Raw genomic sequence first — 24,950 nt, 5'->3', positions numbered from 1 at the left:
GCCAGGCTATGACAACAATGATTGTTGCCAGGCTATGACAAAAATGATTGTTGCCAGGCTATGACAACAATGATTGTTGCCAGGCTATGACAAGAATGATTGTTGCCAGGCTATGACAACAATGATTGTTGCCAGGCTATGACAACAATGATTGTTGCCAGGCTATGACAACAATGATTGTTGCCAGGCTATGACAACATTGATTGTTGCCAGGCTGACAACAATGATTGTTGCCAGGCTATGACAAGAATGATTGTTGCCAGGCTATGAAAACAATGAATTTACAGGGATATAAATTTAAGTATTTGTATTTTGTTTTATATATGTTTTTATGTCTCTGTAGATAAATAGTTCAGAAAAACCGACAGGTTGATATAAGAGACACATGGGCAACACTTGGGTGTCTTTATTGTGGAAACGCCTCGCCACACAGTGGCTTCCTCAGTCCAGTAGAAAGAAAAATGGTGGAAGATGAAGAGTTTGAGGTACTTACTCCTTCAGCCTATAGTCGATATGGTCAGTCCTACAGTGTTGATAAAAGTACAGTATATGCGCCGAGAACTGGCTTATATACTTCCAACAGGTGAGGTAAAGCAGGCGGAGGTGGTGTCGCCCCAGCGCCACCCCATCTGTAGAGGGTACTTCTCCCCTAACCCACGATGTCAGCGATGACACTGCAGGGAGTGCCGGGCTCACAGGAACTTCCACTAAAGGGACAGCATCGTGGAGTTCGACCGCGAGGCAGCTGCCAGGTGTGCCACAGGCAGTGTGTACTCAGTTCCTCAAGCTTCAACATCCGTGCACACGAGGGCCTGGGATCTTCAGTCAACTTGGCGTCCACCAGGACGCTGACATGTCCCTAGGACAGCTCTCCATCGGGCTGCTAACGGAGTCACTGGCTTCTTGGACCTCTTGGGGAGGGTCGATGGTGCTCGTGCAAGCAGCAGATCCCTGGGCAACTTGCTGCTGTTTCCAATGGCTGTCTACCGAGGAGAGACAGGCACCTAGCAACATCTGTTGTTGGGGCAATGGATGAATTCCCTGCTATGTTTGTTAACTGCTCATTACTCTGTAATTTGTCTATGATTGTCATCATGTCATAACGTGTTTATCATTCATTACCTTTGAAACTTGTCATGATTGTGACCAGCTCTACCTGGAGCTCATTACCTTTGTAAATTCTCATGATTAATGTGTTTATGATTCATTACCTTTGCAATTATTCATGAGTGTGACCAGCTCAACCTGGAGCTCATTACCTTTGTAACTTGGTCATGATTATGACCAGATCTAGTTCATTACCTTTGTAACTTGCTCAGCTATCAAAACTTTGGAGTCCAGTCCCTGGACCAATTATGTACCTCTGTAATCTTTTGACTACCGCCCACAGGATGGGTATGGGGTGAATAATAAACATATTAAACTAAAAACATCAAATAACCCACAGTTGGAAGCAGGTCATGCCTGTAGGTTAGATTCATGTAACTTAATTTAACCTAATTTAACGTAAATAAGTTTAATCTAACTCTAGAAAGCTCGCTTTAAAGACACAGGATACGTTCATATATTGACGCTGATCACAACGTCCAAAACTGACATTTTAACATGAGAGTAAGAGCACTGTGTTGTTTCAGAGAGCGGTGGGAGCTGCTGGAGGAGGGTGGTAACTACGACAGATGGCACTACGGCGTCATCACTTATGAGAGCATGGTGGGAGGCTGGCTGCTGGGACTCAACGAGAACCATGGTCAAGTGATGGTGGAGCCTCTCGCTCCACCCAACCATTATTACCACCAAGAGGTCTACACCACACACAGCCTCCACGGCCTACTCATCGGTCAGTACCACCAGGAAACACTTGTGTCACTGCCTACACGGCCTACTCCTCGGTCGTACTGCCAGGAAACACTTGTGTCAGTGGCAGTGGGACCCCTACGATGGAAGACACAAATGCAGTATGATGCGATACTTTATCGATAACGTTTCGCCCCGAGACGTTGTCAATAAAAAATCGAATTATACTGCATTTCATTCTTTTTTTTCTTCCTGTGGGTATTTCACACCATTTTCTCCATAAATAGTACTTGTATTTCTTGGCTTGCTCCGTTCGTAGTGGCCTCTCGCTAAATTCTTTCATTGGGACAACGTTTCCCTCTATATAGAGCAGAACGCTGCTCCAGCAATAGCTTGTCTTCACTACTGTCGCCACTACATCATTTGGATGCAGCATTGGTTAGTTAGTCACTATAAGTGTCCACTTCAGTTTCAATAATAATGGTATGAATGATGGTCACCACCAGAAGGAGGTTGATTAACGTGTAGTCCGTGGGCGTTTTTTCTTGCGGAAATATTTCTCCAACTAGTAGCTTTATTAGTCCAATACAGAGGAGAAAAAGTGGAAGATGAGAAAGAATTTGAGGTAATCAGTCCCTCAGCCTCGAGTAGATGCGTACAGTCCATCAGTCATGTTAAAACTGCAGCATCTACGTGGAGAAGGGACATATATATTGCAGACAGGCGAGGCGCGTCACCCGTGAAAAATCTGCTACTGGAAGTTGGTCATGTCTATTGGTTAGGCAAATGTTGAAGAATTCTCTGTATCAAGATCCCTAGAGGTTGCAAAACCGACAAGTTGATGAAAGCATTTATATAATATCTGTCAGACACAGCAACATCTTGTGAGCTTGATAAAGGGAATTCTTCAATGACTGCCTAACCTACAGGCATGACCTACATCCACTAGTGAATTTTGTCCACCAGTGAAGCCGTCTCCAACTGCTTCACCTCACATGTCTGCAGTACATATATGTCCATTCTCTGCATATATACTGTACTTTTATTAAGACTGATGGACTGAACACATGGACTCCAGGCTGAGGGACTGATTACCTAAACCTCTTACTCATCTTCCATCGTTCTCCTCTGTACTGGACCGTGGAAATGTTTCCTCAGTAAACATACTCTAATGATCCCAGTATAACGCAGTGAAAAGTGTATTTTGAAAGAATACAGTGTATACCCTTGAGATAAACAGTGTACAGCACTACATAAAAGGAATTTAAATAATAATAATAATAATAATAATAATAGTAATAAAAAAATAATAGTGAAGTGTGGCAGTGTGGGCAAGTCTGCCCAGCTCACACCCACCCTACACCCACCACCCACCCTACACCACCACCCACATACTGCAAACTTGGTTCGTATAAATACATCTTGCATATTACTGGCACCAGCAAGAGAAAGGTAAAGTGGAAATCAGTTTTCTTCCGTGGCATACAGAGTGTAGTAGGATACAGACAGGATGTCAGCACAGCATATCTGTGGGACATGTAAAAGACTCCTTGGAAGGAAATCCAGAATCACATGCAACCTATGCTCTTCCAAACACCATATCTCTTGTACTAGACTAAATACAGCCTCAAAAAATGACCTCGAACTAGCAAGGTGCTTCTGGTTGTGCAATAAAGATGTAGAACTTTGGGCAGGTATCAGAAAGGTACTAAGGAGAGTAATAAATGATAAAAATAATCAAGAAAATAAGGATGACCTCTTGGATAGTTTACCAAAAATATATAAAACATGGGAGCAAGAGATAGTGTATCAAAAAATGCAGAATGTCCATACCACAACAGATGACTCGAAACTATCTAGTCACCCACATGGTGCTAAGCCAGACCCATCCCCCAGTCATAGCACTAATACCCACAGTGCTGGTGCTGGCCCAGGCTCCCCCAGGCATAGCACCAATACCCACAGTGCTGGTGCTGGCCCAGGCTCCCCCAGTCATAGCACTAATACCCACAGTGCTGGTGCTGGCCCAGGCCCAGCCGCTGACCCAGACCCAGGCCCAGCCCCCAGCCCCAGTGCTGACCCAGACCCAGCCCCCAGCCTTACTGCCAGCCCAGACTCTCCTAGGGACACTACCCAAACCACCACAAAAACAGTAAATATACAACCATCTAAAACCGTAAATATACAAGCATCATTGCACAAGACCGTGGCCCACAGTACAGATGTTGGAGAGGAGTCTCCTCCTTCTTCCTCTACTGGGGAAAGTAGATGGAATCCAGGACGGGGTGGCCCTGGCTTGGATACTGAGGATTATAGTGCAGTCCCAGAACCTGCAGAAATTGACAACACACCTCCCAACAATTCTCAACCAAAGGTGAATTTGTGCAAATATTATGCTTGGGGCATCTGTAAGCATGGAATAACAGGGGAAAAAAATGGGACATGCAACTTTGACCATCCCAAAAAATGTAGCGACCTCCTGTCTAAAGGAGTGTGTCGTTCTTCTTCCTGTACTTTCTTTCACCCAAAAATGTGCCACTCCTCGGTCCTCCAGAAGCAGTGTTACAACATCGAGTGCCCTGCATACCATCTAAAAGGGACCAGGAGGCACAGACCCCCACAAGACAAACAATAGTAGCTACGACAACCCAACTCCAGGTGATTTTTTAGTGGCAGGAAACGAAAAAAGAAAATGGAAGGAAATAACAAAAATAGTCCACCACCTTGGAGCCTTCTTGGACTGGAGGCGCAGCCAGTGGCCACCCATGGCCCTCCAGAATTACAACTACTGATGCCAATAACAAAATCCCCCCAACAAACACAGAATACAACCTCGTTCATATTTGCTAATATACAGGGCCTTAAGCCATCCACCAACAACAAAATACCTTTTATCAGTGGACTTCTAGTGGAGTCTAATGCAATGTTTGCAGCCTTCACAGAGACTCACACAAAAGATCACTTTGACAGTGAAATATGGATAAGTGGTTACAACCTTTTTAGATGCGACAAAAAACAGGCAACAAGGGGGGGTTGGCCTGTATGTCAAAGAGTCCCTTATCTGCACGGAGTTGCTGAACACCACAAATGAGGTAGTTGAAGTTCTATCAATAAAGATCGAGAACCAAAACCTAGTTATTGTGGTTGTATACAAGCCACCAGATGCAACCTCACAACAGTTCAAGGAACAGCTACTGAAAATCGATTACTGTTTGGAAAACCTTCCAGCTCCATCCCCAAACATCTTACTGCTTGGTGATTTCAACCTAAGGCATACAAAATGGAAGAATGTAGCAAATAATGTTATAGCTGAAACAATCCCTGGAGGTAGCGCAGATGAAAGGTCACACACACATGAGCTACTAAGTCTGCGAAAAACACACCTTAAGCCAGCAGATAGTGGAGCCAACAAGACTAGAAAACACACTTGACCTTATCTTCACAAATAATGAGGACCTGATAAGAGACATAAGAATATCAAAAACAACTAATTCCGATCACAATCTAATCGAAGTCCAGACGTACATGCATAGGGGTCCTGAACAGCAGAATGCATGTACCCGTGAAGGTGTCTTCACGAAATACAATTTCAACAACAAGAACATCAACTGGGACCAGGTAAATCATGTCCTAAACGAAACATGTTGGGAAGATGTCTTAAATGACATGGATCCAAACCAGTGCCTTGAAAGGATCAACTTCCTGGTAGCCGAAGCATGTTCTAGGCATATTCCCCTAAGAAAGAAGAAGAGCAGGAGTAAACTAGAGAGAAAAAGACGCTCCCTCTACAGAAGACGACGAAGAGTCACTGAGCTCCTCAGGAGTGCTAGAATATCTGATACACGAAAGGAGGCACTGACCAGGGAAGTGGAAACTATCGAACTTAAGCTAAATGACTCTCACAGGAACCAGGAGAGGCAGGAGGAGCTTAAAGCTATTAGTGAAATTGAAAGAAATTCAAAATATTTCTTTTCATATGCCAAAAACAAGGCAAATACCACATCTAGTATCGGGCCCTTACTCAGACAGGATTGGACTTACACAGATGACAACAAGGAAATGAGTGAAATATTGAAATCCCAGTACGACTCTGTGTTTAGTGAACCACTAATCGGTCTGAGGATCGACGACCCAAATGATTTCTTCATGAATGAGCCTCAAAACTCCATAAATGTATGCCAGATTTCCGACATTACCCTAACTCCGATAGATTTCGAAAAAGAACATAAGAACATAAGAATGTAGGAACACTGCAGAAAGCCTACTGGCCCATACGAGGCAGGTCCTTATCAAAACGACATCTACCTAAAGCTACTCAAGAAATAACTCCCGTACCCCTTGACACCAATCAAACCCAGCCCCTCCCACTCATATATTTGTCCAGTCTCTTCTTAAAGCTACCCAAGGTCCTAGCCTCTATCACCCCACTGGGAAGACTGTTCCACGCATCTACAACTCTGTTAGAAAACCAGTACTTACCTATGTCCTTTCTAAATCTAAATTTATCCAACTTAAATCCATTATTCCTGGTTCTTACCTGTTTCGACACCCTCAGTACTTTATTAATGTCTCCCTTGTTTATGCCCGTCATCCACTTATACACTTCAATGATATCTCCCCTCATTCTACGCCTCTCCAGAGAGTGGAGATTTAAGGCTTTAAGTCTATCTTCATACGGGAGGTTCCTTACACAGTAAATCATTTTAGTCATTCTTCTCTGTATGTTCTCTAATGAGTCTATGTCCATCCTGTAGTAAGGGGACCAAAACTGAGCAGCATAATCTAAATGAGGCCTCACTAGTGATGTATAGAGCTGTAAAATAACTTTTGGACTTCTGTTACTTATACTTCTTGAGATAAATCCAAGTAATCTGTTGGCCTTGTTGCGCACACTAAGGCACTGCTGTCTTGGCTTTAGATTTCTGCTTACCATGACTCCCAAGTCTTTTTCACATTCTGTATGACCAAGCTCTACTTCACCTAGATTATAGCTTCGAGGGTTATTTTCATTACCAAGGGCAAGTACCTTACACTTATCCACATTAAACTTCATCTGCCATTTTTCAGACCAAGACATTAATTTGTTCAAATCGTCCTGGAGTTCATTGATATCCTCCTCAGAGTGAATTATACGGCCTATCTTTGTATCATCAGCAAACTTACTCATGTCACTAGTAATCCCTTCATCAAGGTCATTAATGTAAATTATGAACAGGAGAGGGCCTAAAACTGATCCTTGTGGAACGCCACTAGTGACTAATCCCCATTCAGATTTCACTCCATTAATGGTAACCCTCTGCTTTCTATTGGTAAGCCATGCCTCAATCCATGCTAGAACTTTACCTCCTATACCATGAGCTGCCACTTTTCTCAAGAGTCTCTTGTGAGGTACTCTGTCGAAGGCTTTACTAAAATCCAAATAAACAATATCATATTCCTTATCACTGTCAACTGCCTCAAATGTTCTATTGAAGAACGTCAGTAAGTTTGTCAGGCAGGAACGACCTCTCGTGAATCCATGCTGAGATTCATTTATCAAGTTATGCTCTTCAAGGTGACTTCTGATAATGTCAGCTATAATTGATTCTAATAACTTGCCCACTATAGATGTCAGGCTTGACTATGTGATGGCAGGGTTTACAGATGTCAGGCTTATTGGACGGTAATTTGAAGGAGTGGACTTATCCCCTGATTTGAATATAGGAACCACATTAGCCATCTTCCACAACTCTGGCACAACACTGGTAAGGGAAATGGTATGGTGATACCGACAAGATGTGGAAAAAGACACTTATGTACAGTTCAGGACATTTATTAAAGGAAACGTTTCGCCACGAGTGGCTTCTTCAGTCCTAATACAGAGAAAACTAAGAAAACACACATATATATGTTAGGTAAGACACATATGCAACAGTTAGGTATCTTTATTTTGAAACGTTTCGCCTACACAGTAGGCTTCTTCAGTCGAGCACAGAAAAGTTGATAGAAGCAGAAGATACTTGAAGACGATGTAATCAGTCCATCACCCTTAAAGTTTTGAGGTGGTCAGTCCCTCAGTCTGGAGAAGAGCACTGTTCCGTTGTCTGAAACGATATTGTTTCAGACAACGGAACAATGCTCTTCTCCAGACTGAGGGACCGACCACCTCAAAACTCCAAGGGTGATGGACTGATTACATCGTCTTCAAGCATCTTCTGCTTCTATCAACTCTTCTGCACTCGACTGAAGAAGCCTACTGTGTAGGCGAAACGTTTCAAAATAAAGACACCCAACTGTTGCATATGTGTCTTACCTAACAATCTGTCGGTATTTTATACCATTTTAATGTTCACACATATATATAGTGGTGGGAGTCAGGTGAGGTGAAGCGTGGGTAGAAGTGGTAATAGTAGTAGTAGTAGTAATGGAACTAAGGAGGTGAGGTTAGAGAGGGACCTGCTGGCATCAAGTAACACCAGTTCCCAGGATGGGTAATATCCTCTTGCTTAGTAATTTTGAAATACTGTAACTACCGGATTTTTGCTTTATAGTGTTACTGACAGAAATTAGTGCAGCTTCAATGCATTTTCTCCGTCTTAAGTCGTCTTCTTTAATAACTAGTTTAGCTTCAATGAATTTCATGAGGTGTCCAACATCGTCTCTATGTTGAACACATGCGTTTTTGCGGTCATCATTTCTGCAAGCATTTTTGTGTTCTGCTATTCTAATGTCCAGAGTTCTGGCTGTTTCCCCTACATATACTTTGTCACACCCCCCACATGGTATAGTGTAGATTCCTGCACTTGTGCCAGAATCATGCTTGGGTTTTTGTATCAGGTTCCTAATAGTAGTTGAAGAGCTGGTAGATATTTTAGCCAGTTTTCTGTCAAACATTTTTGAAACATTAGTGGCAACGTTGCTGACCGGTAAAACGATGTAACTTGGAGGCTTTTCTTCAATTTGATAGGTGTTGGTCTTGCTGAGGATACGTGTTGCACGTTTCCTACAGTCACGTATGAAGTGTAGGGGAAAGTGTAGTGAACTAAAAGATTTGGTGATGTATGTACATTCTTCTTCGAGGAACTGCGGACTGGAAATTCTGTAGGCTCTCAGAAAGAAGCCAATAACTACCCCTCTTTTAGTTCTTGTGTCATGGTGAGAGATCTCACCATGACACAAGAACTAAAAGAGGGGTAGTTATTGGCTTCTTTCTGAGAGCCTACAGAATTTCCAGTCCGCAGTTCCTCGAAGAAGAATGTACATACATCACCAAATCTTTTAGTTCACTACACTTTCCCCTACACTTCATACGTGACTGCAGGAAACGTGCAACACGTATCCTCAGCAAGACCAACACCTATCAAATTGAAGAAAAGCCTCCAAGTTACATCGTTTTACCGGTCAGCAACGTTGCCACTAATGTTTCAAAAATGTTTGACAGAAAACTGGCTAAAATATCTACCAGCTCTTCAACTACTATTAGGAACCTGATACAAAAACCCAAGCATGATTCTGGCACAAGTGCAGGAATCTACACTATACCATGTGGGGGGTGTGACAAAGTATATGTAGGGGAAACAGCCAGAACTCTGGACATTAGAATAGCAGAACACAAAAATGCTTGCAGAAATGATGACCGCAAAAACGCATGTGTTCAACATAGAGACGATGTTGGACACCTCATGAAATTCAATGAAGCTAAACTAGTTATTAAAGAAGACGACTTAAGACGGAGAAAATGCATTGAAGCTGCACTAATTTCTGTCAGTAACACTATAAAGCAAAAATCCGGTAGTTACAGTATTTCAAAATTACTAAGCAAGAGGATATTACCCATCCTGGGAACTGGTGTTACTTGATGCCAGCAGGTCCCTCTCTAACCTCACCTCCTTAGTTCCATTACTACTACTACTACTATTACCACTTCTACCCACGCTTCACCTCACCTGACTCCCACCACTATATATATGTGTGAACATTAAAATGGTATAAAATACCGACAGATTGTTAGGTAAGACACATATGCAACAGTTGGGTGTCTTTATTTTGAAACGTTTCGCCTACACAGTAGGCTTCTTCAGTCGAGTGCAGAAGAGTTGATAGAAGCAGAAGATGCTTGAAGACGATGTAATCAGTCCATCACCCTTGGAGTTTTGAGGTGGTCGGTCCCTCAGTCTGGAGAAGAGCATTGTTCCGTTGTCTGAAACAATATCGTTTCAGACAACGGAACAGTGCTCTTCTCCAGACTGAGGGACTGACCACCTCAAAACTTTAAGGGTGATGGACTGATTACATCGTCTTCAAGTATCTTCTGCTTCTATCAACTTTTCTGTGCTCGACTGAAGAAGCCTACTGTGTAGGCGAAACGTTTCAAAATAAAGATACCTAACTGTTGCATATGTGTCTTACCTAACATATATATGTGTGTTTTCTTAGTTTTCTCTGTATTAGGACTGAAGAAGCCACTCGTGGCGAAACGTTTCCTTTAATAAATGTCCTGAACTGTACATAAGTGTCTTTTTCCACACACACAACACTGGTAAGGATGGACGCATTGAATACACTCGTTAATGGCTGACTAAGCTCCATCTTGCATTCCTTAAGTACCCTTGAAAACAACTCATCGGGTCCCGGGGACTTATTTTGTTTCAGTTTGTCTATCTGTTTAATAACCATGTCCCTCGTGACAGTAATATTAGTTAACTTAAATTCATCAGGAATTAAATAATTGTTAATTACTGGAATCTCATTTACATCTTCCTGTGTAAAAACTGACAAAAAATAGTCATTAAATAAGGAACACATTTCCAGTTCATTATCCGTCAGCTGTCCATTCCCGGATTTCAGAGGTCCTACTTTTTCCTTCACCTTCGTCCTATACACTTGAAAGAACCCCTTTGGATTAGTCTTTGATTCATTAGCAACTCTAATTTCATAGTCACGTTTAGCCTTTCTAATCGCCTTTTTTACTTCTCTTTTAAGCTGAACATATTGGTCAGTAAGGTTAGCCTGTCCTCTTCTGATGAGCCTATAAATTCCCCTTTTCTCCCCTAATAGATGCTTTAGCCTCCTGTTAACCCATTTGGGATCGTTATTATTAGACCTAATTTCTCTCTGGGGAATGTATATACTCTGGGCACTGTGTACATTATTAAGAAAACAATCATAAAAGCAGATCCCTTCATATTCATAAGTATGATTATCGTCAATAAAATCATTAGCTAGATAACCCCAATCAAGATTAGACAGATGTTCCCTAAGTCCATTATAATCGGCAGAACGAAAATCAGGGATTTTTACTGTATTATCATTATTCTTGCATTCCCAATTAATGCTAAAAGTGATGGATTTGTGATCACTTGCGCCAAGCTCTTCAGTGATCTCCAGATTATTCACGAGTGTTTCCTTATTTGACAAGACTAGGTCTAGCAAATTATTACCCCTGGTAGGCTCAGTTACACTCTGTTTCAGAAAACAGTCCTGAACTGTTTCCATGAAGTCACTGGACTCTAGATTACCTGTCAAAGAATTCCAGTCAATTTGGCTAAAGTTAAAGTCCCCTACTATGACTATGTTACTGTGTCCAGAAGCCCTAACAATTTCGTCCCAAAGAAGTCTCCCTCTATCGTGATCCAAGCCTGGAGGTCGGTATATTACACCTAGAATTAGTTTTTCTTGACCCTCCACGAACTCTACCCAAACAGCCTCTGTTACTGCTCCGTCTATTTTTATACCTGTTTTTATGCAACAATTAATATTTTCTCGAACATACAATGCAACTCCTCCCCCCTTCCCATTACATCTATCCACATTGAACAACTTAAATCCCTGAATATTACACTCAGCAGTCATATCCCGACTCTTTAAATCATACCACGTTTCAGTTAATGCAATGATATCAAAGTTCCCAGCACATGCTACCAAACGTAGTTCATTAATTTTATTTCTTGCACTTCGACTGTTAGCATAAAATACCATCATATGTTTTTTCTTCTGCACATTTTTCCTATTCATCTTTGTTTTTACACAATTTCTGAAATTATCATTACCCAGAGTTACTCCATGACAGTTACTATTAAGATTCTTAATATCAGAGCATAAGTCAATATATCTATACTCATTATTAATCATCTCTAAACCCATACCTCTAACTAATCCTAGTTTAAAGTCCTAACAACCCCCTCAACTGAGTTAGCAAGAAAACCCACACCTGCCATTGACAACATGCCTATGCACTCAGCCCCGGGCCCAGACTCGTGGAACTCTGTTTTCATTAAGAACTGCAAGAAACCCCTCTCGCGTGCCCTAAGTACACTATGGAGGAGGAGCTTGGACATGGGTGAAATTCCACAGTCACTTAAAACAACGGATATAGCCCCACTCCATAAAGGTGGCAGCAAAGCATTAGCTAAGAACTATAGACCAATAGCTCTGACGTCCCACATCATAAAAATCTTTGAAAAAGTGCTAAGAAGCAGGATTGCAAATCACCTGGATTCCCAAAATCTGCACAATCCAGGGCAACATGGGTTCAGGGCAGGTCGCTCCTGCCTCTCACAACTACTGGATCACTATGACATGGCCTTGGATGCACTGGAAGAAAATCAGAATGCAGATGTAATATACACAGACTTTGCAAAAGCATTTGACAAATGCGATCATGGCGTAATAGCCCATAAAATACGTGCTAAAGGAATAACTGGGAAAGTGGGGAGATGGATCTTCAACTTCCTAACAAATCAAACACAAAGAGTAGTGGTCACCAGAGTTAAATCGGAGGCTGCCATAGTGAAGAGCTTTGTTCCACAAGGCACAGTACTCGCCCCCATCTTATTCCTCATCCTCATATCAGACATAAACAGAGATATACACCACAGCACCGTATCATCCTTTGCGGATGATACTAGGATCTGCATGAGGCTGTCATCTGCTGAGGACGCGGTTAACCTCCAAGAAGATATAAACAAAGTTTTCCAGTGGGCAACGGTAAACAATATGATGTTCAATGAGGACAAATTCCAACTATTCCGTTATGGAAAACTGGAGGAGATAATAACTAGAACAGAGTATACTACTGACTCCGGCCATACAATAGAGCGGAAAAATAATGTAAGGGACCTGGGAGTAGTAATGTCTGAGGATCTCACTTTCAAGGATCACAACAGTGCCACGATTGCACGTGCAAAGAAAATGATAGGATGGATAATGAGAACTTTCAAAATGAGAGATGCCAAGCCCATGATGATCCTTTTCAAATCACTTGTTCTCTCTAGGCTGGAATACTGCTGTACATTAACATCTCCATTCAAAACAGGTGAAATCGCAGATCTAGAGAGTGTACAGAGATCCTTTACTGCACGTATAAGTTCTGTCAAGCACCTTAACTACTGGGAACGCTTGGAAGCACTTGACTTGTACTCGTTGGAACGCAGGAGGGAGAGATATATCATAATCTACACTTGGAAAATCTTGGAAGGAATGGTCCCAAATCTGCACACAGAAATCACTCCCTACGAAAGTAAAAGACTGGGCAGGCGATGCAAAATGCCGCCAATAAAAAGTAGGGGCACCATTGGTACACTAAGGGAAAACACCATAAGTGTCCGGGGCCCAAAACTGTTCAACAGCCTCCCATCAAGCATTAGGGGAATTGCCAATAAACCCCTGGCTGCCTTCAAGAGAGAGCTGGACAGATACCTAAAGTCAGTGCCGGATCAGCCGGGCTGTGGCTCGTACGTTGGACTGCGTGCGGCCAGCAGTAACAGCCTAGTTGATCAGGCCCTGATCCATCGGGAGGCCTGGTCATGGACCGGGCCGCGGGGGCGTTGATCCCCGGAATAACCTCCAGGTAACCTCCAGGTAATGTTGCAAAAGTGACACAAAAGTGACACAAAAGTGACACAAAAGTGACACACTCATCAAGAAAGGAGCCCTACAGCAAGCGCCTGCTGGACCATGCTAGGCAGGTCAAACTCACAGCCACCTACACTCATTCATTTACTTGTTCTTGTTTCAATGAGGCTTACCTGGAGAATACCTGGAGAACACCTGGAGAATACCTGGAGAATACCTGGAGAGGGTTTTGGGGATCAACACCCCTGTGGCCAGGTCTGTGACCAGGCCTCCTGGTGGACCAGGACCTGATCAACCAGGCTATTGCTGCTGGCCGCACGCAAACCGACGTACGAACCATAGCCCAGCTAATCAGGTACTCACTTTAGGTAAAAAGCTCTGTTCCACAAGACACTGTACTCGCTCCCATTCTATTCTTCATCCTCATTTCTGGCATAGAGATGTAAGCCATAGCTCCGTGTCTTCGTTTGCGGATGACACCTGGATTACTATGGCAGTGACCTCCATCGAAGACACCGCGACACTCCAAGTGGACATTAACCAAATCTTCGAATGGGCCACCCAAAAACAATAAGAAGTTCAGATACGGTAAACTTGAAGAAATTAAAAATGTGTCAGAGTATACGATAAATTCTAACCGAACAACAGAGAGGAAAAGTAATCTGAAGGACTTGGGAGTGATAATGTCAGAGGCTCTCGCCTTCAAAGACCACAACAATGTGTCTACCTCATCTGCTAAGAAAAGGATAGGATGGATAATGAGAACCTTCAAAACTAGGGACGCCAAATCCGTGATGATTCTCTTCAAATCACTTGTGCTCTCTAGGCTGGAATACTGCTGTACACTAATGGCCCCCTTTAAGGCTGGCGACATTGTAGACCTGGAGAGTGTACAAAGAACTTTCACAGCACATATAAATATGATAAGGCACCTAAACTACTGGGAACTGTTGAAGGTCCTTGATCTGTATTCCCTTAAATGCAGGCGAGAGAGATACATGTTAATATAAATTTGGAAGGTCCTGGAGGGATTGGTACCAAACCTGCACACGAAAATCACTCCCTATGAAAGCAAAAGACTCGGCAAGAGATACAACATTCCCCGACGAAAAGCAAGGGCGCCATGAGTACACTGAGAGGCAACACAATAAGTGTCAGGGGCCCAAGACTGTTCAATTGCCTCCCAGCATACGTAAGGGGGATTACTAATAGACCCCTTGCTGTCTTCAAGAAGGCACTGGACAGGTACCTAAAGTCAGTACCTGACCAACTGGGCTGTGGTTCGTACGTCAGCTTGCATGCGGCCAGCAGTAACAGCCTTGTTGATCAGACCCTGATTCACCATGAGGCCTGGTCTCAGACCGGGCCACGGGGGTGTTGACCCCCTAAACCCTCTCCAGGTAAACTCCAGGTGCCTGTCCAGCACCTTCTTGAAGACAGCCAAGGGTCTATTGGGTCTATTGGTCTATTGGTCTATTGTATGCTGGGAGGCAGTTGAACAGTCTTGAGCCCCTGACACTTACTGTGTTGTCTCTCAGTGTACTCATGGTGCCCCTGCTTTTCATTGGAGGGATGTAGCATCTCCTGCCAAGTCTTTTGCTTTCGTAAGGAGTTATTTTTGTGTGTAAATTTTGGACTAGTCCCTCTAGGATTTTCCAAGTGTATTTTATCATGTATCTTTCTCGCCTGCATTCCAGGGAATACAAATCAAGGGACTTCAACCGTTCCCAGTAATTTACATGTTTTATCGTACATATGCGTGCCGTGAAAGTTCTCTGTACATTTTCCAAAGCTGCGGTTTTGCCTGCCTTGAAAAGGGCCGTTAGTGTACAGCAATATTCCAGCCTAGAGAGAACAAGCGTTTTGAAGAGAATCATGGGCTTGGCATCCCTAGTTCTGAAAGTTCTCATTATCCATCCTATAATTTTCCTAGCAGATATGTTAAATACATTGTTGTGATCTTTGAAAGTGAGATCCTCTGACATTATCACTCCCAGATTCTTCACATTAGTTTTTCGCTCTACTGTCTGACTGGAATTTGTTTTATACTCCGATACAGTTTGAATTTCCTCGAGTTTTCCATATCGGAGTTATTGAAATTTCTCTTCATTGAACTTCACATTATTTTCCGCGGCCCATTTCAAAATTTGGTTGATGTCCGCCAGGAGTTTTGTAGTGTCCTTGATGGATAACACCGTCATGCAAATTCGGCGTGTCATCCGCAATGGAAGACAAGGTGCATGGCTGACATCTCTGTCTATGTCAGTTATACTTCTATAGGATAGGCTTCTCAGGAGTTTGTTCCGTTCATCCATAATTGTATTACCAAACCAGTGTCTTCCTACATTCTTTCTAAATTTAATTTTTCCCAACTTTTCAACACACTGTTTATATCCCCTTATTTATTCTATTTGTACACTTCAGTCATATACCCCTAATTTAACGGCTTTCCAGAGAGCGTAGATTCAGTGCCCTCAGTCTGTTCTGCTTGGAAAGATTTCTGATACATGGGGTCAACTTCGTCATCCTTCTCTGTATGTGTTCTAACTCACTGATTTCCATTCTGTAATATGGAGACCAGAACTGTGCAGTGTTATATCTTCGAAATTGGTCATCCTGTGTTATTTAAATATTGTAAGAGCATATGTTCATCACTTAATATTATAGCGCGAAAGTCCCCGTTTATAGCTAAAATAGAGACTTTCGGCATTATATTATTATTATCTGTTAATATATGAAAAATACCATGGTATTATCGCTATTATCGTTATTATCACTATTATTGTTATTATCACTATTATTGTTATTATCACTATTATCGTTATTATCACTATTTTGTAATTATCACTATTATTTTATTATTATGGTTAGGTAGGATTTCTTGTGTATATAGAGTTTAAGTCTCGGAACCATCCGGTGAATTGTTCAGTTGTTTATGTCCGGCTGGCTGACGTGGCTCAGCTGATCCAACCTGACGACACGTCAACAGACTGGCAAGTAGTCAGTCTGCTCACTGCTCTAGCCCTGACAACTGATCGTATATTGGCTCTTACGGTGTACAGTTGATTGGTTTTGAGAATTGGACTCTAGAGCTGACTCAATTTGTTCCTCATTACTTTGAAAGACTCTTTTGATATTTATATTCTTGGTCAGTTCAGTAATCCATAGATACTTTACGGCCAGATTCAAAGGTCTTGTTAAATCTTGTACCTTTTGTATTTTGAGTTTACAGTCTTGTTAAGAAAGAGACGTAAATATTAATGAGGACTTAGATACAGGAAGAATAATTAAACTTCCTTATTAATATGACATTTCCATGATTTGGAACTAAATGTATATGGTAATTTTATTGTACAAAGTATTAAGTTAAATTAACTACAAAGAGAAGATAAAGTATTGTATTTAAATACTTTAATAAATTTGAATATTATTCTATGGAGTTTCCAAGTTGAAATTATTTCCCCTAGACTCTAAAATACCTATAACTCGGATCCAAAAATCTTGTTGCATAAGAGATAAATGGTAACAGGCCACATTCTGAAGTTCTTTAAAAAAATTTCTTATTCGCAACATGCAGCATAATGTAAATGAGGCCTTACCTATAATATATTATGCTGAAGAATATCCCGGGATCTCCTATTATTGATAATTGTTGATATGAACCCAAAAAGAAAATTCTATTATCTTTGTTGTGAACACTTAGGTACTGTTGTCTTGGCTTGAGATCACTCCTAACAAGAGCTTCTACATTATTTTTGCGTTCAGAGTAAATGACATCTACATTATTTAATTTATAAGTGCCATGATTATCATCTTTCCAAGGCTTAGAACCTTACATTTGTCTCCGTTAAACTGCATCTGTCTCATCTCTGACCACATCAATCTATCCAGATCTTCCTATAGCGCTCAAGTGTCTTCATTAGAATTTGTGTAACGTTCTATTTTAGTGTCATCGGCAAGCTTACTTATATCGCTATTAATTCCCTGACCTGTGTCATTTATGGCTACTGTGAACAACAAACGTTCCAACACTGACACTTGTACAACACCACTTGTGACTAGGAAAAAAATTCACTTCTGTTCAAGGTGCTTCTTCATTTTTGAGTAATCCCCTGTGTGGAACTCCATTAAAAGCCGTACTGAAGTCAATATATACAATATCGAATTCATTATCATGATCTACCACCTCAAACATCTTAGTGAAGAAAGTTGGTAAATTGGTACTGAGATTCATTTATCAGTTTATGTTTTTCAAGGAGGCTTCATGTTGTTTTGGCAATTATTGATTACATTAATTTTCCGCACAGTAGAGGCTAGGCTAACTGGTATATAGCGAAGCTAAGGACCTTATCTTCCTCCATATAGATTAGTATCACGTTTTTCCACTCATCGGGCGCTATACCAGTGTTAAATAATTTACTGAAAGACTAGTTAATGGTTTGCTAAGTTCCTCCTTTCATTCCTTTATAACCTTGAAAACAGTTCATCGGGGCCCGGGAATATGTTAAGTTTTAATTTATTTGTCTGAGATTCATGCCACCAGTGACTTTGAGTTTTCATAACTTATTTTCGTCCATAACTATGTAATTTTTATTTCTGGAATTTTGCTAGTATCTACCTTCATAAAAACCGGGAGGTAATAAGATTGTACTCCTCCACCAACACTCCCTCCAGCACCTCCTCCAAAATATCTCCTTCAGCACTGCCTCCAGCACAAACAATTGCTCCAACACTAACAATCACTCCAACAGCACTAACACACTGTTTCTTCAGCATTTTATGAGATGAGTAAGTGGATGACGTTACGTGCGAGGGCTTTGACGTCACAGGTCATAGGTCAGGTTGGGTCAAGGCTTGGTTATCTGAGCAGTTCCTTCATGAAGGTCAAGATGGTTATTTATGTATAATGGTAATTCTTCAACTATTGAACCTATTCTGCCTTGATACGAAGGTCACGGTGTAACCTTCAGTTTACTGAAAGGTCAAGAAATGTTGTTAGAAGGACCAGAGAGAGAGAGAGAGAGAGAGAGAGAGAGAGAGAGAGAGAGAGAGAGAGAGAGAGAGAGTTCTGTTATGAATGTAAGATAATCTGTTAAAATATTGTTAGTTAATTATCTGATAAATTTTATCATAAATATATTTTTCCATTTAGTAATGTTTTGAGTTCCACAGTGAAGAACTACGGGAAGACTCACTTCCGACGCAGCAACAGAGACGGGCAGGAAGGAACACTGGTGCAACAAGAAGTCTTCAGCGACTGTCCTCTCCTCTTCCACTATCTCTGTGTATTTGAAATCAACTCGGGTAGGCAGGAGTTCTACAAGAACCTCGCCAACTGGTTCTCCAAGTAGCAGTACTAGTCACACACACACACACACACACACATACACACACACATACACACACACACACACACACACACACACACACACACACACACACACACACACACACACACACACACACATACACAGGGAGCAAAACTTGAATGGGAGAATGTGTCGCTGTGCATAGTTACATCAAGTAACTACTTGATAAAGTTCATAGTTACATCAAGTAACTACTTGATAAAGTTCATAGTTACATCAAGTAACTACCTGATAAAGTTCATAGTTACATCAAGTAACTACCTGATAAAGTTCATAGTTACATCAAGTAACTACTTGATAAAGTTCATAGTTACATCAAGTAACTACTTGATAAAGTTCATAGTTACATCAAGTAACTACTTGATAAAGTTCATAGTTACATCAAGTAACTACTTGATAAAGTTCATAGTTACATCAAGTAACTACTTGATAAAGTTCATAGTTACATCAAGTAACTACTTGATAAAGTTCATAGTTACATCAAGTAACTACCTGATAAAGTTCATAGTTACATCAAGTAACTACTTGATAAAGTTCATAGTTACATCAAGTAATTACTTGATAAAGTTCATAGTTACATCAAGTAATTACTTGATAAAGTTCATAGTTACATCAAGTAATTACTTGATAAAGTTCATAGTTACATCAAGTAACTACTTGATAAAGTTCATAGTTACATCAAGTAACTACTTGATAAAGTTCATAGTTACATCAAGTAACTACTTGATAAAGTTCATAGTTACATCAAGTAACTACTTGATAAAGTTCATAGTTACATCAAGTAATTACTTGATAAAGTTCATAGTTACATCAAGTAATTACTTGATAAAGTTCATAGTTACATGAAGTAATTACTTGATAAAGTTCATAGTTACATCAAGTAATTACTTGATAAAGTTCATAGTTACATCAAGTAATTACTTGATAAAGTTCATAGTTACATCAAGTAACTACTTGATAAAGTTCATAGTTACATCAAGTAACTACTTGATAAAGTTCATAGTTACATCAAGTAACTACTTGATAAAGTTCATAGTTACATCAAGTAACTACTTGATAAAGTTCATAGTTACATCAAGTAACTACTTGATAAAGTTCATAGTTACATCAAGTAACTACTTGATAAAGTTCATAGTTACATCAAGTAACTACTTGATAAAGTTCATAGTTACATCAAGTAACTACTTGATAAAGTTCATAGTTACATCAAGTAACTACTTGATAAAGTTCATAGTTACATCAAGTAACTACTTGATAAAGTTCATAGTTACATCAAGTAATTACTTGATAAAGTTCATAGTTACATCAAGTAATTACTTGATAAAGTTCATAGTTACATCAAGTAATTACTTGATAAAGTTCATAGTTACATCAAGTAACTACTTGATAAAGTTCATAGTTACATCAAGTAACTACTTGATAAAGTTCATAGTTACATCAAGTAACTACTTGATAAAGTTCATAGTTACATCAAGTAACTACTTGATAAAGTTCATAGTTACATCAAGTAACTACTTGATAAAGTTCATAGTTACATCAAGTAACTACTTGATAAAGTTCATAGTTACATCAAGTAACTACTTGATAAAGTTCATAGTTACATCAAGTAACTACTTGATAAAGTTCATAGTTACATCAAGTAACTACTTGATAAAGTTCATAGTTACATCAAGTAATTACTTGATAAAGTTCATAGTTACATCAAGTAATTACTTGATAAAGTTCATAGTTACATCAAATAATTACTTGATAAAGTTCATAGTTACATCAAGTAATTACTTGATAAAGTTCATAGTTACATCAAATAATTACTTGATAAAGTTCATAGTTACATCAAGTAATTACTTGATAAAGTTCATAGTTACATCAAGTAATTACTTGATAAAGTTCATAGTTACATCAAATAATTACTTGATAAAGTTCATAGTTACATCAAATAATTACTTGATAAAGTTCTTTACAAGGAAAGTTTGTTCCAGTAAAATCTTGTTGTAAAACCTGTGTTTTCTTCATCACTCGTCAGTAGCCTCTTGTATGTTTTAGATGAGCCATTGTGTGGTGGCCACTGTGTCGGAGGATGTGCTAAGACGGTGCTGTGGACTCACCTGATTGTAGTTGCAAGGGTTGAGACTCAGCTCATGGCCCCTGGTGTGTGTGTGTGTGTGTGTACTAGTGTAATAATAATAACAACTTTTATTTCAGCATGATTCATTGTTTGTACACAAATGTGTGACATTTAGTTGTTCATGCAGAAAGCTTATAGTTATGCAGACTGGAGGGATAGCCCTTGAACTTACTGTGAATCACGGGATCAGCGACCATTATTCACCTGTGCTGAACTCAGTGGTGTGAGCCGGATATATCAGTTGTATGTGTGTACATTCTTCGCCAAGAAAAGGTTCCCTAACGTTTATCTTAGTGTGATTCCGACCCGTTCAGTGGCTCCTCGAAGTCCTATGAAAAATAACACTCTTTTTAAACTGATGATAAATCCAGGACTTTATAAGCTAGTTGCATTAATTCTTAATTATAAACTTCACAGATTTCATTATGTTAACTGGCCAAGTTTCAGCACCAGAACCACTTGGAGTGTGGGCGTACAAACGATTCATCTGAGACAGTCCCATTGCAGAAAAGTTGTATTGAGATATACTCTTGGCCACAATCTCCATCATGGAGAGTGCCCGTCTTACAGTTACGAGAGTACCTCACTCAGGATACTTCTTAATAGTTCCTATTTTGGCAGTGGTCACACGTCTAGTCCCATGGACATTCCTATTGTTGTGGCTGTCTACCTTGCTGCCCGTATTCACAATAAATACCAATGTTTTATGTTGCAAGGTGGAAGTTGACCAATGTGGCCTGCATAATTCAAACTACAGATTCCAAAGGTTGGCATGCAAAATCCAATGGAGTCAATTCATTAGGAGGCGTCAGTTAGAGAGCTTAACTACATCGCGGAGAGCTATCGATCTGGGTTCCATACACATTTGCTCAATCCGAAACACGAGCATAATTATACACAAACATTTTATCTCGGACCAGCAGAGGGCTAAACCTCTGCATTTCGTTCGCCATGTAGGTTGAGAGCTTTCCTTAAGCAGCAAAGTCCCTGCACAAGCATGGGTGGCCAGCCGTAACAGAGCATTGTTTTCCAAACCTGGGAGCAACATGGCTATACGAATGGAGACCCTTAGTGTCATCTTGTCTCTTTTGTATACTGACCCATAACAGACAGTTAAAAATGCTTAACAATCCATACCACCGACGGGGATAGAACCCGCGATCAGAGAGTCTCAAAACTCCAGACCGTCGCATTAGCCGCTGGACCAGCTAGCCACAATAAGATTCATCCAACTGTGTATTCATCCAACTAGATATATTTCTACACCATAGGAAGGTTAGCATAGGCACCACTGTGACCACAAATGCAAGTTTTTACAGACGAATCTCCAGCTAGCGTGGCCGTGACGAACTCTAGTTCAAGTCCCCTCAAAGTCGTCAACATGACTGACGAAATCGTAATGACACGATTACAAACAAACCATACCACGGTTTGAGGGGACTTGAACTAGAGTTCGTCACGGCCATGCTAGCTGGAGATTTGTCTGTAAAAACTTGCATTTGTGGTCACAGTGGTGCCTATGCTAACCTTCCTATGGTGTAGAAATATACCTAGTTTAACGAATCGTATTGTGGCTAGCTGGTCCAGTGGCTAACGCGACGGTCTGGAGTTTTGCGACTCTCTGATCGCGGGTTCTATCCCCGTCCGTGGTATGGTTTGTTTGCAATCGTGTCATCACGATTTCGTGAGCCATGCTTAACAATCTGCGACACAAGTATAATTATGTGAGGTATTGGCTAAGCTGTTTAAGCACTGTGCAGTTAGTTCTGCCTGTGTGCGAAGTGCATAGGTTTGAATCCTCTTTTGATCCGGTCTGAGACCAGGCCTCCTGGTGGATCAGAGCCTGATCAACCAGGCTGTTGCTGCTGGCTGCACGCAAACCAACATACGAGCCACAGCCCGGCTGATCCGGAACTGACTTTAGGTGCTTGTCCAGTGCCAGCTTGAAGACTGCCAGGGGTCTGTTGGTAATCCCCCTTATGTGTGCTGGGAGGCAGTTGAACAGTCTCGGGCCCCTGACACTTATTGTATGGTCTCTTAACGTGCTAGTGACACCCCTGCTTTTCATTGGGGGGATGGTGCATCGTCTGCCAAGTCTTTTGCTTTCGTAATGAGTGATTTTCGTGTGCAAGTTCGGTACTAGTCCCTCTAGGATTTTCCAGGTGTATATAATCATGTATCTCTCCCTCCTGCGTTCCAGGGAATACAGGTTTAGGAACCTCAAGCTCTCCCAATAATTGAGGTGTTTTATCTCCGTTATGCGCGCCGTGAAAGTTCTCTGTACATTTTCTAGGTCGGCAATTTCACCTGCCTTGAAAGGTGCTGTTAGTGTGCAGCAATATTCCAGCCTAGATAGAACAAGTGACCTGAAGAGTGTCATCATGGGCTTGGCCTCCCTAGTTTTGAAGGTTCTCATTATCCATCCTGTCATTTTTCTAGCAGATGCGATTGATACAATGTTATGGTCCTTGAAGGTGAGATCCTCCGACATGATCACTCCCAGGTCTTTGACGTTGGTGTTTCGCTCTATTTTGTGGCCAGAATTTGTTTTGTACTCTGATGAAGATTTAATTTCCTCATGTTTACCATATCTGAGTAATTGAAATTTCTCATCGTTGAACTTCATATTGTTTTCTGCAGCCCACTGAAAGATTTGGTTGATGTCTGCCTGGAGCTTTGCAGTGTCTGCAATGGAAGACACTGTCATGCAGATTCGGGTGTCATCTGCAAAGGAAGACACGGTGCTGTGGCTGACATCCTTGTCTATGTCGGATATAAGGATGAGGTGCTGGGGCTGACATCCTTGTCTTTGTCGGATATAAGGATGAGGTGTCGGATATAAGGATGGTTTGCTTCCTCTATTAATTTGTTAATTTTAATCTGTGCATGGATTTGACCAATTTCATTAAGGCTACAGTTCACCCAGACACTAACATCATGAATACTTTAGTCGTCAAGAGAGGAATGAAGCATTTATGGTATATATACTGACAGAAATACACCTTTTATGGTATATATGTCTCTAGGAGTTATTATCAGTACCAACTAAAAACTTAAGAATTATCGAAATGTTTTTATAGTAGCATTCAAGTATGTATTAAGAATATTTTTCTTCCTTGATTCTGGGCTACAACACACGATTGTTGAAGATTCTGGGCTACAACTCGCGATTGTTGAAGATTCTGGGCTACAACACGCGAGTGTTGAAGATTCTGGGCTACAACACGCGAGTGTTGAAGATTCTGGGCTACAACACGCGATTGTTGAAGATTCTGGGCTACAACACGCGATTGTTGAAGATTCTGGGCTACAACACGCGATTGTTGAAGATTCTTTTGTGAACAGACATTATTTTTGCACTTTAACAGTGGAAGACTAAATACTATGACTGTTGAAAATTTCCATGTGTTTTCCAAATAAACATGTTGTATTTGTCGGATTATATATTAGTATTATCCTTTTGTCCATACCCTCGCCTCCCCACTCACATATAAGATGGATGTTCTACTAAATATAGAAACATCCGCAACATCTACTACACCAACACATATAGGGAAGGTGGTTCACTGGATCTAGGAACACATATATTCATATATACACAAGCCCGGTGTTCCACTTTTAGCAACATACATGGGAGTAAATACACAAGCAAGCGATGTAATATGTTATATTCAAAGTTTTATAATAAAATAAAAGCTTGTCACAGGATGTGTCATGTGTGTGTGTCATCAATACTCCGGTGTACATGAAATATCCAGTGTTTGTGTCGTAGTATTCCTGGGTGCTACAGTATACGTGTTCACTGTTTACTTCATTACCCTGTAATATTC

At 40.8% G+C, this 24,950-nt stretch overlaps 1 protein-coding gene across 5 annotated transcripts in view; it reads left to right on the top strand.

The window, feature by feature from the left end:
- Positions 1-24,562, top strand: part of LOC128693190 (uncharacterized) — a 112,830-nt gene extending 88,268 nt beyond the window's left edge. The window contains exons 2-5 of one of the 5 annotated variants that reach the window (XM_070081745.1): positions 1,635-1,837; positions 18,799-18,930; positions 21,039-21,143; positions 24,270-24,562. In XM_070081745.1, the coding sequence (XP_069937846.1) occupies positions 1,635-1,837; positions 18,799-18,930; positions 21,039-21,143; positions 24,270-24,499 (670 nt within the window). In that variant the 3' untranslated portion in view covers positions 24,500-24,562. Of the gene's footprint in view, positions 1-1,634; positions 1,838-18,798; positions 19,100-21,038; positions 21,144-24,269 lie in introns of those variants that run through there. The other 4 variants (XM_070081754.1, XM_053782671.2, XM_070081759.1 and 1 more) reach the window with 4 other exon arrangements.
- The last annotated feature ends 388 nt before the right edge of the window (positions 24,563-24,950 follow it).

Source organism: Cherax quadricarinatus, chromosome 6 (genome assembly GCF_038502225.1).
Source record: "Cherax quadricarinatus isolate ZL_2023a chromosome 6, ASM3850222v1, whole genome shotgun sequence".
NCBI lineage: Eukaryota > Metazoa > Arthropoda > Malacostraca > Decapoda > Parastacidae > Cherax > Cherax quadricarinatus.
The sequence above is the reverse complement of the archived record's forward strand: the minus strand, read 5'-3'. Positions and strand labels throughout refer to the sequence as shown.